We start from the raw sequence: 13,364 nt of genomic DNA, 5'->3' as shown, positions 1-13,364 counted from the left end.
ATTCTGGTCGCCACACTACCAGAAGGATGTTGGAGAGGGTACGGAAAAGATTTACCAGGATGTTGCCTGGTATGGAGGGCATTAGCTATGAGGAGAGGTTGGAGAAAGTTGGTTTGTTTTCACTGGAACCACGGAGGTAGAGGGGCGACCTGATAGAAGTCTACAAGATTATGAGAGGCATGGACAGAGTGGATAGTCAGAAGCTTTTTCCCAGGGTGGAAGAGTCAATTACTAGGGGGCACAGGTTTAAGGTGCGAGAGGCAAGGTTTAAAGGAGATGTACGAGACAAGTTTTTTTACACAGAGGCTGGTGGGTGCCTGGAACTCGCTGCTGGGTGAGGTAGTGGAGGCAGATACGGTAGTGACTTTTAAGGGGCGTCTTGACAAATACATGAATAGGATGGGAATAGAGGGATATGGTCCCTGGAGGGGTGGGGGGTTTTAGTTAAGTCGGGCAGCATGGTCGGTGCAGGCTTGGAGGGTCGAAGGGCCTGTTCCTGTGCTGTAACTTTCTTTGTTCTTATTCCAGGCATGGTCTAACGAGTGCCTTGCATAACTTTAGCAAGACTTCACTATTTTTATACTCCATTCCCTTTGAAATAAAGGGTAACATTCCCTTTGCTTCCCTATTACCTGCCGAACTTGCTAGTTTTTTGTGATTTATGCACAAGGACCCCCAAATCCCTCTGTGCTGCAGCTTTCTGGAGTCTTTCTCCATTTAAATAATATTCAGCTCCTTTATGCTTCCTACCAAAGTGCATAGCTTCACATTTTCCTGCATTATATTCCATCTGCCAAGTTTTTTTTTAACCACCCACAACCTGTGTATATCCGTCTGGAGACTCTTTGGGTGGGATTTTCCGGCCGCACTCACCCCAAGGCCGGAAAATCCTGCCCAAGGTCAACGGATCTTTGCATGGTCCTGTCCTGCCCGCTACAATTCCTGTGACAAGCGGGATGGGAAAATGAGGATGTGTCATCCTCACCACTTGCCTTCCCATCTATTTTTGCGACATCCACAAACTTGGTAATTGTATATTCATGTCCCTCATCCAAGTCATTAATATATATTGTGAATAATTGTGGCCTCAGCACTGATCCCTGTGGCACTCCACTAGCTACAAGTTGCCATCCTGAAAATGCCCCTCTAAACCCAACTCTGCACCTTCTATCTGTCTGCCAATCCTCTATGCATGTTAATATACCACCCCCAACACCATTGGCTCTTATCCTATTTAGTAACCATTTGTGCAATTCATTTTTATAAATGCTTTTTGGAAATCCAAGTATATTACATTTACTGGTTTCCCTTTATCTATCCTACTTATTACCACCTCAAAGAATTCTAATCAATTTGTCAGGTATTATTCCCCTTCATGAAGCCACGCTGACTCTCCATGATGGCATTATGTATTTCTAAATGTTCTGCTATTACATCCTTTAAAATTGATAACATTTTCCCAATGACAGATGTTAAGCTAACTGGCCGATAGTTAGTTACCTGTCGCTATTTTAGGGGAGGCAGTGATATTGTCACCGGACAAGTAATCCAGAGACCCATGGCAAATTCATGGAACCCAGGTTCAAATCCCACCATGGCAGATGGTAAAATTTGAATTCAATAAAAGTCTGTAGTGATAAGTCTTGTGATGACCATGAAACCATTGTTGATTGTTGTAAAAACCCATCTGGTTCACTAATGTCCTTTAGGGAACGAAATCTGCCGTCCTTATCTGGTCTGGCCTACATGTGACTCCAGATCCACAGCAATGTGGTTGACTCTCAAATGCCTTCTGAAATGGAGGGCAGTTAGGAACGGGCAGTGAATGCTGGGCCCAACCAGTGACACTCACATCCTGTAAGTCAATTACAAAAAAACCCTGCTTTTTGTCTCCCTCCCTTTTTGAATAAAGGTGGCGGATCACACATTTCTAATCCTCTGTGACTTTTCCTAAATTTAAGGATTCATGGAAGATTACCAGTGCATCCACTACTCTGCAGCTACTGCTTTTAGTATGCTAGGATACAACTCATCAGCCTTCAGCTCCATCAGTTTCCCTGGGACTTTGTCTCAATGAGTTTTAGCATTTTTGGAATGGTATTAGTGTCTTTCACCATGAAGACTGGCACAAAGTATTTATTTAGCTTTCTCTGCCATTTACTGGTGCCCCATTCTGATTTCCCCAGCCTCATTCTCTAAGGTGACTATGTTCACTATGGCTTCTCTCTTACTTTTTATACATTTAAATAAGCTCTGACTGAATGGCCTATTCCTGCTCCTATCGAGTTGTTCTGAGTTCTAAATTTAGAGGCTTTTCAAGAGAGATATGGAGAAACTGTTCACTCGAGGCAGGAAGGTTAGTAATTAGGATAGAAATTTAAGATTACTAGTTTAAAATTCTGGACAGGAAGGCAAGGTGAGGGAAAGAATTAGGACTCTTTTTGTGAATGGAATGGATCTGGATTGCACTTACTGAGTGGGTGGTGGAAATTGATTCAATAATAATTTTCAAAAGAAAGTTGAATAAATATTTGAGAGAGAGAAATGATCAGAGATATGGGGAAATAGTGGAGAGGAGTGGACAAATGCTCTTTATAATTCAAACATCACAGGAATTAAATGCTGCAAAGTCTCTAACGCTTTTCAATAACTTTGTGAACAAATGGAGCTTACTCTGGCCTTCCGTTTCACCACTTGCTTCAATTTTATCAATAAGATCATTAGAATTCCATTTTGTGATTTCTTGAGGGAAGTTCTCCTCATTGTCTGAAAAATCTTCTGTGTGGATGAAAGCAAATACACGAGGACCAAGTCGGAATTATTCTGACACATCTTAAGGCAAAGTAATTCTTTGGATGTGAACATAAAGAGGAATCAAAAACCGTTTAACCGCTATGTAAAATATCCACATGCAATTACAGTAAGGAGGAACCTGAGGCCATTAGTCCTCATAATCTGTTGTGCAATGCAGCTCCACTGCACTACTCTCCTCAGTAAGTCAGCTGGTAATGTCTAGCTATGATTTTCTAGCGAGTCCCTCCATCCATTTTGATAAATTGGCACCCCATTCACCATCCATACACTCTCTTGGTAAACTTCCCATATTCAGTGATAGAAACAGCCCTGGACAATGTGAATAAATTACAGGAAATAATTAACAATTCAGAGGGTGAAGATAGTCTGTCAAGACCCACAATTAAATTATAGATATCAAAAGGTCAAGTTTACATCCGCTGGAGACTGTGGAAAGACGTAGAGCATTTTGGTATAATTGCAGAGCTCAGCTGGGAGCACAGACAACACAGATTGGTCAACACAGCTAGCAATGTGTACCCAGTATAGCAGAGTCCTGGGAACACATCACCGGAAGCTGGGTTCACTGCAGGTTGCAGACAGCAACTCTCAGTAAGCAGAATTCCTCTCTGTAGGTCAGACCGATTTTAAGTAATTCAGGTGTCAGAGCATTGGCTGTTCACTGCAGAGGATCTCCAAATCCATATCACAGCATGAGCAACAGCAGGGATTGCACACACACACACACCCCGCACACACACACACCGCACGCACGCACGCACGCACACCACATTCCAGTATCTGCTTCTAACTAAGCCAACAGAACTGGAGTTGACCCATGAAGTAAACAGTTTTATTAGGGAAACTGAGGGAATATTTTACTCTTATCCAGTATAGGGGAATTTTAATCAACACTATCCAAATGTTGCTACACAATCTCCAGCTCTCGAGGTAAGGCACTGTCAACCATCCACTATCGCTCGGTGTGTCCTAGCTTTCAACAAAAAAAATGCAGTTAACTGTGCAGTACTTGACAAGTAATGAGCAAGTTATTCAGGGAAGTTATGGTAGTTTAGGAGTAAAGTAATTTAAATCAATTGTGTATCATCCAGAATCATAGGGCGTGTTAGAGCAGTGGTATCAAACTTTAAAGACCACGTTGAGGGCCTATAGTCAGGGTTATTCAGAGGATTGGGATAATTGCAATTAGAGATGCTCCTACTGAGTCAACTAAATTCAGTCCATTTGAATTGAGTTCTGGTCGTGAGGTAAGACGACCACTTAAATTGATCAAAGAGAAATTGGTGAGTCAGCGTTCTGAGACTACATTGCTGGACTGTGTGTCAAACTTTAGGGAGAGATTAAGTAGGGCCAGTGAGCTGGCTAGACAACATTTAAAAGGGATACATGCATGTGATGAAAAACATTTTTTTTAAAAAATTCATTCGTAGGACACGGACATTGCAGGCTGGCCAGCATTTATTGTCCATGCCAGTTGCCCTTGAGAAAGTGGTGGTGAGCCTGTCTTGTTGAAACGGTGCAGTCCACGTGCTGTGGGTTGACCCACAATGCCGTTAGGGAGGGAATTCACGGGGCAGAATTTTCTGGCCGCGCTTGCTCCAAGGGTGGAAATTTCCACCTGAGGTCAACGGACCTTTTCATGGTCTGCCAAATTTTCTGTCCTGCCTGCTATGATTCCTGTGGCAGGCGGGACGGGAAAATTCTGCCCCAGAATTTTGACCCAGCAACTGCGAAGGAACGGCAATATATTTCCAAGTCAGGATGGCGAGTGGCTTGGAGGGGAACTCGCAGGTGTGGATAAGAGATCAAAGTATTACCAGTGGAGGGTGACCCATTAAAAGCAAGGTTTAGTGGGCCTTATCAAATTGAAAGGAAATTCAGTTAGGTGAAGTTATTTCACAAGAACGCCAGGTAGAAGGAAGACTCAGAGTGTGCCATGTTAACATGCAAAACAGTGAACGACTAGTATAGGTGGATACATTGGTATTTAGCTCATCCAGTGTTATGTGGCACTCCTTCATAGAATTAACTATATAGAAATTTCAAACAGGTTATCCTTCATTAGTCACTTCTCTAGATCCAGACCATTACTGACCAGGTGCCAAGGCATTACAAACCAGTCAGCAATAAAATATACATATACTATATCCAAAATCCAGGAGGTAGACAGTGCATCTCTGATCTTGGTCTAGATGCTAAATGCAGATTTGGACTGGTAACTGGGATACCTGCACTAGTATCCATTGCTGATACAGAAAAGCCTCAGACCTTTTCCTTAGCACCGGAATTGTGTACCTTGTGCATCGAAGAATTCATCATCCGAGCTCTCATCAGAATCTCGAGCAATACTCTGCATTCGCCAGTCTGCTATATTGTGACGTGAAGGACTGGCTGAGAAACAAAGAAACATTTGTTAGAGGACAACATACCGATATCAGTACGCTGCAGAAATAGTAACTGCTGAAAAGTGGCATTATAAATAAAGTCATATTGTATGCCAGGTCACCTACACCTCTATGTTACACATATCCAAGAACTCGGAATAAATGCAAGTAATATTCGAAACACTGAAATACTAGAAATGCAATGCTTGTTCTGTTCCATGAGGAATAGGTGAAGAATATTTAGGTTGTTCAATTTTTCAGTTTATGGTTATAATTCCTCAAAGTATCAGCATGGTGAAAGATTTACAACATCATGTACTGAAGCAAAGGTCACAGGAGCCTATGTACATAAACTAGCAATCAGAACCCATTTATCTAGTACCTTGCTGTTATTAGTTCATTTACAGAGATGGCTGCTTTGTGTTTAGATTAACAAGCTCAAATACACAGATGTAATTTGGGTATTTCAGCCACCTGATCCTGTTGCCAGGGTGACTCTCGATCATGTGATGGTTCAGTTACCCAAGAGTTTCCTGTCTATTCGAGAGACATAGGGTGAATGCTGAGAGATTGCTTCCATTGGTCATGGAATTCAAAACATGGGGTCACGGTCTCAGGATAAACAACCAATCGTTTAGGTCAGAGATGAAAAATTCTTCAACTCTAAGGTGTGAATCTTTATAATCCTCTACCCCAGAGGGCAGTGGATGCTCCATCGTTGAATACATTTAAGGCCAATTTTTGATCTCACAGGGAATTAAAGAATATGGGGAGTGGGTAGGAGAATGGAGTTGAAGCCCGTGGCCAGCCTCGATCATATTGAATGATGGAAAGGATTGATGCCCATGTGGTCTACTCCTGCTCCAATTTGGATGATCTTATATAAAAAGTCGCTAACTATTTCCACTGACATAATAGCGAATCTCATACAACAATGCCCACGATAAACCAAAATTCAGCACTCAACTCCACATGAGCCCAACTTGTCTCAGCTTGCAGACTGTGCTGACCAATCAGAGCAGAGTTAGACCATACAAGAGCAGAAATCACAAGAGCGCAGAGATGGCCATCATTTGACATCGAGATCTCGCTGCAAAAGGATGTGCAAAACCTGCGAATATGGCTGTAGCTGTGAGAAAATTAAGTGTCGTGAATCAGAGAGGCGGTGAAGTTGACACAGTGAGTGGAGAACCGTGGGGTGACGTGAGAAGACGACCATCATTAAGGCGTGAGAGATTGCATCGAGTTTGTCCACCATTATGAAACACAAAGCAAACCCCGTGGAAGAGTTTGACAAGCCAGCTTTCTCTCCAGCAAGGAAGAGGTTGAGAGCTGCTGCCAGTGCTGGCGTTGAAGAAGCTTGGCTAACATGGATCAAGGCAATCTGCACAGGGAATGTTCCCATCTCCGGTCCAATCCTGTAAGAAAGGGGAGTGGCCCTGGCAAAGATGCAGGGCCACTCCCAGCTTTAACACGGATGAAACTGAACTGTTTTAATCTCTTTTGCCAGACAACTCTATGATGTTTAAGTGTGAAACATGGAATGGTGCAAAGTGGGGCAAGCAGCGTGTCACTGCTATGGTCGCTGCCAACATGGATGGCAGTAAAAAGTTGCTGCGTTTTGTAATTGGGAAGTCCAAGAAGCCAATTGCTTCACGACTGTCAGGACACTACCCACGCAGCACGAGACATAGAAACATAGAAAAACTACAGCACAAAACAGGCCCTTCGGCCCCACAAGTTGTGCCGAACATATCCCTACCTTTTAGGCCTACCTATAACCCTCCATCCTATTAAGTCCCATGTACTCATCCAGGAGTCTCTTAAAAGACCTTAGTGAGTTTGCCTCTGCCACCACTGACGGCAGCCGATTCCACTCGCCCACCACCCTCTGTGTGAAAAACTTCCCCCTAACATTTCCCCTGTACCTACCCCCCAGCACCTTAAACCCGTGTCCTCTCGTAGCAGCCATTTCCACCCTGGGAAAAAGTCTCTGAGAGTCCACCCGATCTATGCCTCTCAACATCTTATAAACCTCTATTAGGTCTCCTCTCATCCTACATCTCTCCAAGGAGAAAATACCGAGCTCCCTCAGCCTATCCTCATAAGGCATGCCACTCAATCCAGGCAACATCCTTGTAAATCTCCTCTGCACCCTTTCAATCTTTTCCACATCCTTCCTGTAATGAGGCGACCAGAACTGAGCACAGTACTCCAAGTGGGGTCTGACGAGGGTCTTATATAGCTGCAATAACTGAGACTAATAACACCACCTCCAGCAATTTTAAGGCATGGATTAGGACAAAACATATCAATGAATGAAAAAAAGAAGTGCCATCATTATAGACAACTGCCCCATGCACACCGACATCACTAGCTTCAAGAGCATCAAGCTGATGTTCTTGCTCCCCAACACTACAGCCAAGCTCCAGTCAACGGATTGGGGTGATGAGGAAGCTGGAAACCAAACCCACAACTGACGATAGCTTCTCTCAGGTTAACGATTCTAGGAGCCATGTTCATGATGATGATGATGTGGAAAATGCTGACAGAAGCCATAATTGTCAAATACTTTTGCCACACTGACTTCAAACAGGTTATCATAGAAATCATAGAAACCCTACAGTGCAGAAGGCGGCCATTCGGCCCATCGAGTCTGCACCGACCACAATCCCACCCAGGCCCTACCCCCACATATTTTACCCGCTAATCCCTCTAACTACGCATCTCAGGGACAATTTTTAACCTGGCCAATCAACCTAACCCGCACATCGTTGGACTGTGGGAGGAAACCCACGCAGACACGAGGAGAATGTGCAAACTCCACACAGACAGTGACCCGAGCCGGGAATCGAACCCGGGACCCTGGAGCTGTGAAGCAGCAGTGCTAACCACTGTGCTACCGTGCCACCATGGCTACACAAGGTTTCAAAAACGCAAAGGAGGAAAGTGAGGCCAACCAACCCAATAATGAGGCTTTTCCCACTTGCCTGCGGGAGGCCAGCAGGAACTTCCTTAGAAATTTACACAGAGGTGGATAATGCTGTTCACTGTGCAACAGAACTCTCAGATAATACAATTATAAAATGCAGCGCGTTCTTCAACTGAGGACCCTAAAGAATCAATGAATACCTTCCCACTCTCCCACCTGTTTCCCGCAAAGACCGCAGAGATGCTCTGGGATTTTGCATTGACAACATGGCGGACTGTATCACACACATCCAAAGACAGCATGCTCAACAGAGAAAGATTACAGTTTTTTTTCTGGAGCTAACTCCTGACACTTTTCAATGTCAGGCCATTGTAAGGTGCGAACAACCTGAATCATAGAATCCTAGTGCAGAAGGAGGCTATTGGGCCCATTAAGTCTGCACCAACCACAATCCCACCCAGGTCCTATCCCGATAACCCCATGAATTTACTCTAGCTAGTGCCCCTGACACTAAGGGGCAATTTAGCATTGCCAATCCAGCTAACCCGCACATCTTTGGACTGTAGAAGGAAACCGGAGCACCCGCAGGAAACCCATGCAGACACGGGGAGAAAGTGCAAACTCCACACAGACAGTGACCCAAGCCAGGAATTGAACCCGTGTCCCTGGCGCTATGAGGCAGCAGTGCTAACTACTGTGCCACCATGCCGCCCCGAGTGAAGATATTTTCACACATTTACTGCTTTACTGTGATTGGAATTTGTTGTTTTGGCATAGACTGCGTTTGTAGGCACCTTGGGTTACATAGAGATGCATTGATGTAGGAATTGGGCAACCTCGGCTATCATGAAGCTTCAATTACCATGTTTGTGGGCGGATCCCTGGGATTCGACTCATCGGGATTGAGTTGCATTTGGATAACATGTTGAGGCAGTGGATTGAGTGCTTGATGAAAATGTGTGGCATTTTGCTGTTGTGGTAACAATCATTTAGAAGCAAATGGTGTCACCCTTGATCATGCACAGTACAGCTAGAAACATTCAGATATCAAAACATGGCAAGAATCTCGGCTACATCAGAAGGAAAGACCATAATAAGTTAGCTGCCTCCCCTATAACGCACTCCAGTTAATTTCAGGACAGTTTTAAAAGTTCCTAAAACCAGATATTCAATATAGTTAGGCATATTTAGAGACCTCGAGCATGAATCAAATTACCTTTTCTTGTTGCTTGTTTTCTAGCATCAGCCCCTGTTAATGGCACCATTCCTGTCTTTACTGGGGTACAAGCAATAAAAAAGCACAGAATATCAAAGATGACCTTGAACCTTGAAAAGATGAACACTCAACTATCTTTCACAAAGTCAAGATTTCAGTTCCTGGAACTTGCAGACGCTCGATTTTGTTTCCTTTCACCACTTGAATTCCAACAATTCTCAGTCAGATCACGTGGGTAGGAACAAACTGGGGAGTGGCAGTCAGTTACGCCTCTCCTAATGGAGGGATAAGAATAAAAACCACTAACATCAATCTGCTACCTCAAATAAAGAGGCTTTTCCTATTCCACCAACCTTCCCCCACCATGTCCAAATGACAACCTTTCCAGTCACTGTGCTGCTTTAACATTGTATGGTTTGGGTGACAGATAGTCAACAATGCAATTCTGCATCAAAACTAATACAAACTATTGACCCCAGAGGCTCAAACTAAACTGAGGAAGGAGCTGAAAGAGGTTTTAGACCTTAACAAATCCATCCAGCAATTAAAAAACCCCAGAGTGTTAGACTACAATATCAGGACAGCAGGACACACATAAAAGGCAGTCACAGCCAAAGTGTAGTGATCTTGATTTACGGTAAAATTAAGGTGGTCACATGACCTGTGCAGCAGTCTGCCAGACAACAGGTCTGGGTGATGGGGCTGTTAAAGTTTAAAGGAAGGTTTATATCGTTTTACTGGGAAAAGGGTGCAAGGTATTCACACTTGCTTACAATGCCGAAAGCACTTATAATGATGGTAGACGGACTTTGGGTCTCCAAATCACAGGAAAATGTCAAAAATGTCAGGTCATAAAAGGGTATACTTTAAACTGTCTGATTCCAGCGTTGGGTTCAAAGAATAGCTAATCAGCATTTTTACTGGATACGAGGTTTATGTGATTCACATTGCCATGGGGAAGAGAACAAAGGAAGCCATTGTAAAGATTGGGTTACAAGCTCCCTTAAAATATCACTAAATATCACAGACAGCTGGGTTACTCTGCCGGGATCCAGGAGGGGGAGAGCAGCTACAGACAGCGAGTTGCTGCAGTTCATCACACAGGAATTTGGGTGGGAACTCACACTCAGATTGGAAAGACCACATTTGTGAGGAGTTAAACTGAGGTAGAAGATTTGCCTAGTTTTAGCTCAAGGGAGAAGACTCCAGGAAAATTTGCACCATGAAAGATAGTTCTAGAGTTAAAAGTTTCCTTGCTGGGAAAGGAAAAGGCCAGAAGTAAAGCCTCAGGAGGTAAAAGTCATTTTGGATTGATCCAGGATTGAATGTCTACTTAAAGGACAGTGTACCATGTACCTGATGATGGGTTCTTCTGGTTGTAATAAAAGTTCTATTCTATAGTTTTGGCCTACATTAGTGGTGTTCAGTTAATAGTGCTTTTAGTCTGTTACAGTAAACATCGTAAAATGTGAAATCTTCTTGTTTCATTCATTCAGCTATTAATTGGAAGTTCGAATTTATTTTTTAAAGTTATCGATTTCAATGGGAATCAGAACATAATTTCAGTTTTGAAGATTTTAATTGGTTCCCAATCTTCGGGTCTGAAGAGAGTGTTTCAAGCTTTCACTACCCTTCATGTACAAAGATATCTTACATAAAGATAAAATGTAATTAGACTAATGCTAATTTTATGTAAGGCTTCCGCTGTTCTGAAATTCTCCACAAGAGGAAATAGTTTCTCGGTATCAACCTTTTTGAATCGTTTTATCATTTTAAATAAATTAAATCAACCCTTAGCCTTCGAATTCAAGGGACTTCAAGCCAAAATTATTCAATCTACACAAATAGCTTAACACTTGGTGATTGTTTTAAAAGGTGGAGAGCCGCGTCATTTGGGGAAGAAATCCACAGAAGCGGCAGAACACACGGCTCAGAGTTAAAACTGCCCAGCACAAACGAGGAGAAGCAAGGTTAGATGATGTTCTAAAGATGGAGTTACGGGGAAGACAGTGGGCAGAATGATAACCTTAATGCGTTTGGAGACAAGGTGCAAAAGTGGATCAGTGAGGACTGGGAGTGAGTGGATCGCTGAGGACTGGGAGTGAGTAGATCGCAGAGGATTGGGAGTGAGTGGATCACCGAGGATTGGGAGTGAGTGGATCACCAAGGATTGGGAGAGAGTGGATCACCAAGGATTGGGAGAGAGTGAATCACCAAGGATTGGGAGAGAGTGGATCACCAAGGATTGGGAGAGAGTGGATCACCAAGGATTGGGAGAGAGTGGATCACCAAGGATTGGGAGAGAGTGGATCACTGAGGATTGGGAGAGAGTGGATCACCAAGGATTGGGAGAGAGTGGATCACCAAGGATTGGGAGAGAGTGGATCACTGAGGATTGGGAGTAGGTCATTAAGCCCTTTGAGCTTGTTCTGCCAGTTAATTCGTTCATGGCTGATCTAACACTCACTGTGTCCATTTTCCTGCCTTATTTTCATACTGATGAAGTGGAAATGGTCCACGTTGACGCCCACCAACACCTCTGCTTTCTCAGAAGACTAAGGAAATTTGACATGTCCGCTACGACTCTCACCAAATTTTACAGATGCACCATGTAAAGCATTCTTTTTGGTTGTATCACAGCTTGGTATGGCTCCTGCTCTACCCAAGACCGCAAGAAACTACAAAGGGTCATGAACGAAGCCCAGTCTATCACGCAAACCAGCCTCCCATCCATTGACTCTGTCTACACTTTCCACTGCCTTGGAAAAGCAGCCAGCATAATCAAGGACCCCACGCACCCTGGACATTCTTTCTTCCACCTTATTCCATCGGGAAAAAGATACAAAAGTCTGAGGTCACGTACCAACCGACTCAAGAGCAGCTTCTTCCCTGCTGCCATCAGACTTTTGAATGGACCCACCTCATATTAAGTTGATCTTTCTCTCCCTAGCTATGACTGTAACACTACATTCTGCACTCTATCCTTTCCTTCTCTATGTATGGTATGCTTTGTCTGTACAGTGCACAAGAAGCAATACTTTTCACTATATACACTAATACATGTGACACTAATAAATCAAATCAAAAAACCCTTTCACTAACCCATAACCTGAATCAATTCTAATATTTTTCCATGATGTGGAGTTGCCGGCGTTGGACTGGGGTGTGCACAGTAAGGAATCTCACAACACCAGGTTAAAGTCCAACAGGTTTATTTGGTAGCACGAGCTTTCGGAGCGCTGCTCCTTCATTAGGGCACTCACCTGATGAAGGAGCGGCGCTCTGAAAGCTCATGCTACCAAATAAATCTGTTGGACTTTAACCTGGTGTTGTGACAATATTTTTCCAGTAACTGAAGTTAGACAACCCGGCTTGTAGCTTCCTGCATTTTGCCTGCTTCCCGTTTTGAACAAGAGAACTACATTGTCAGTTTTCCAAACGTTTGCACAGCCTCTGAGTCCAAGGGCTTTTGGACAATGACTATTTATCTCTGTCGCTACCTTCTTTAAGATCCTGGGGTGCACACCATCAGCTCCAGGGACTTGTCAGTCTTTAACTCCATTAATTTGCCTAAAACTAATTCTCTGGAGATGCTGGCTGTATTTAATTCCTCCTCCATATTTTTTACTATGCTTGGGATGCCCATTCCCAGGGGGGCACCACCCCCCCACCACCTGACAACCTGGGGGGGGGGGGGGGGTCCCGATTGCCCCCCCCCCTTCATTCCAGTGAGCTTTCCCGCTAGTTCCCTGAATGTGGGGAGCTAACCTGAACCCCGCCGGAATGAAGTACTCCTGGCGGGTTGGGAGATTCAATCGGGACAGGTAAGTTCCTGATAATCACATTTAAAAAACACTTAAAGCATATTAAAAAAAGATTCAAATTGCTTCCTGCTGGTTTCCAGTGCTCTAGCTCTGGGAGGTGCGCATGCATTCCCGGTGCATGTGCAAATCCCGGAACAAGGCCGGCGACGCACATCTCCCACCGCGACCCGACCGAAAAGTTGCGGGTCAGGATG

At 43.9% G+C, this 13,364-nt stretch overlaps 1 protein-coding gene across 3 annotated transcripts in view; it reads right to left on the bottom strand.

The window, feature by feature from the left end:
* Nucleotides 1-13,364, bottom strand: part of pitpnm2 (phosphatidylinositol transfer protein, membrane-associated 2) — a 167,289-nt gene that overhangs the window by 71,963 nt on the left and 81,962 nt on the right. For 2 of the 3 annotated variants that reach the window (XM_078227109.1, XM_078227111.1), the window contains exons 7-8: nt 5,110-5,205; nt 2,674-2,778 (exon numbers count right to left, since the gene is read on the bottom strand). In XM_078227109.1, coding sequence (XP_078083235.1) covers nt 2,674-2,778; nt 5,110-5,205 — 201 coding nt within the window. The remainder of the gene's footprint in view (nt 1-2,673; nt 2,779-5,109; nt 5,206-13,364) is intronic. The other variant, XM_078227110.1, reaches the window with a different exon arrangement.

Source organism: Mustelus asterias, chromosome 13, assembly GCF_964213995.1.
Source record: "Mustelus asterias chromosome 13, sMusAst1.hap1.1, whole genome shotgun sequence".
NCBI lineage: Eukaryota > Metazoa > Chordata > Chondrichthyes > Carcharhiniformes > Triakidae > Mustelus > Mustelus asterias.
This window is presented reverse-complemented; position numbering and strand designations above follow the sequence as displayed.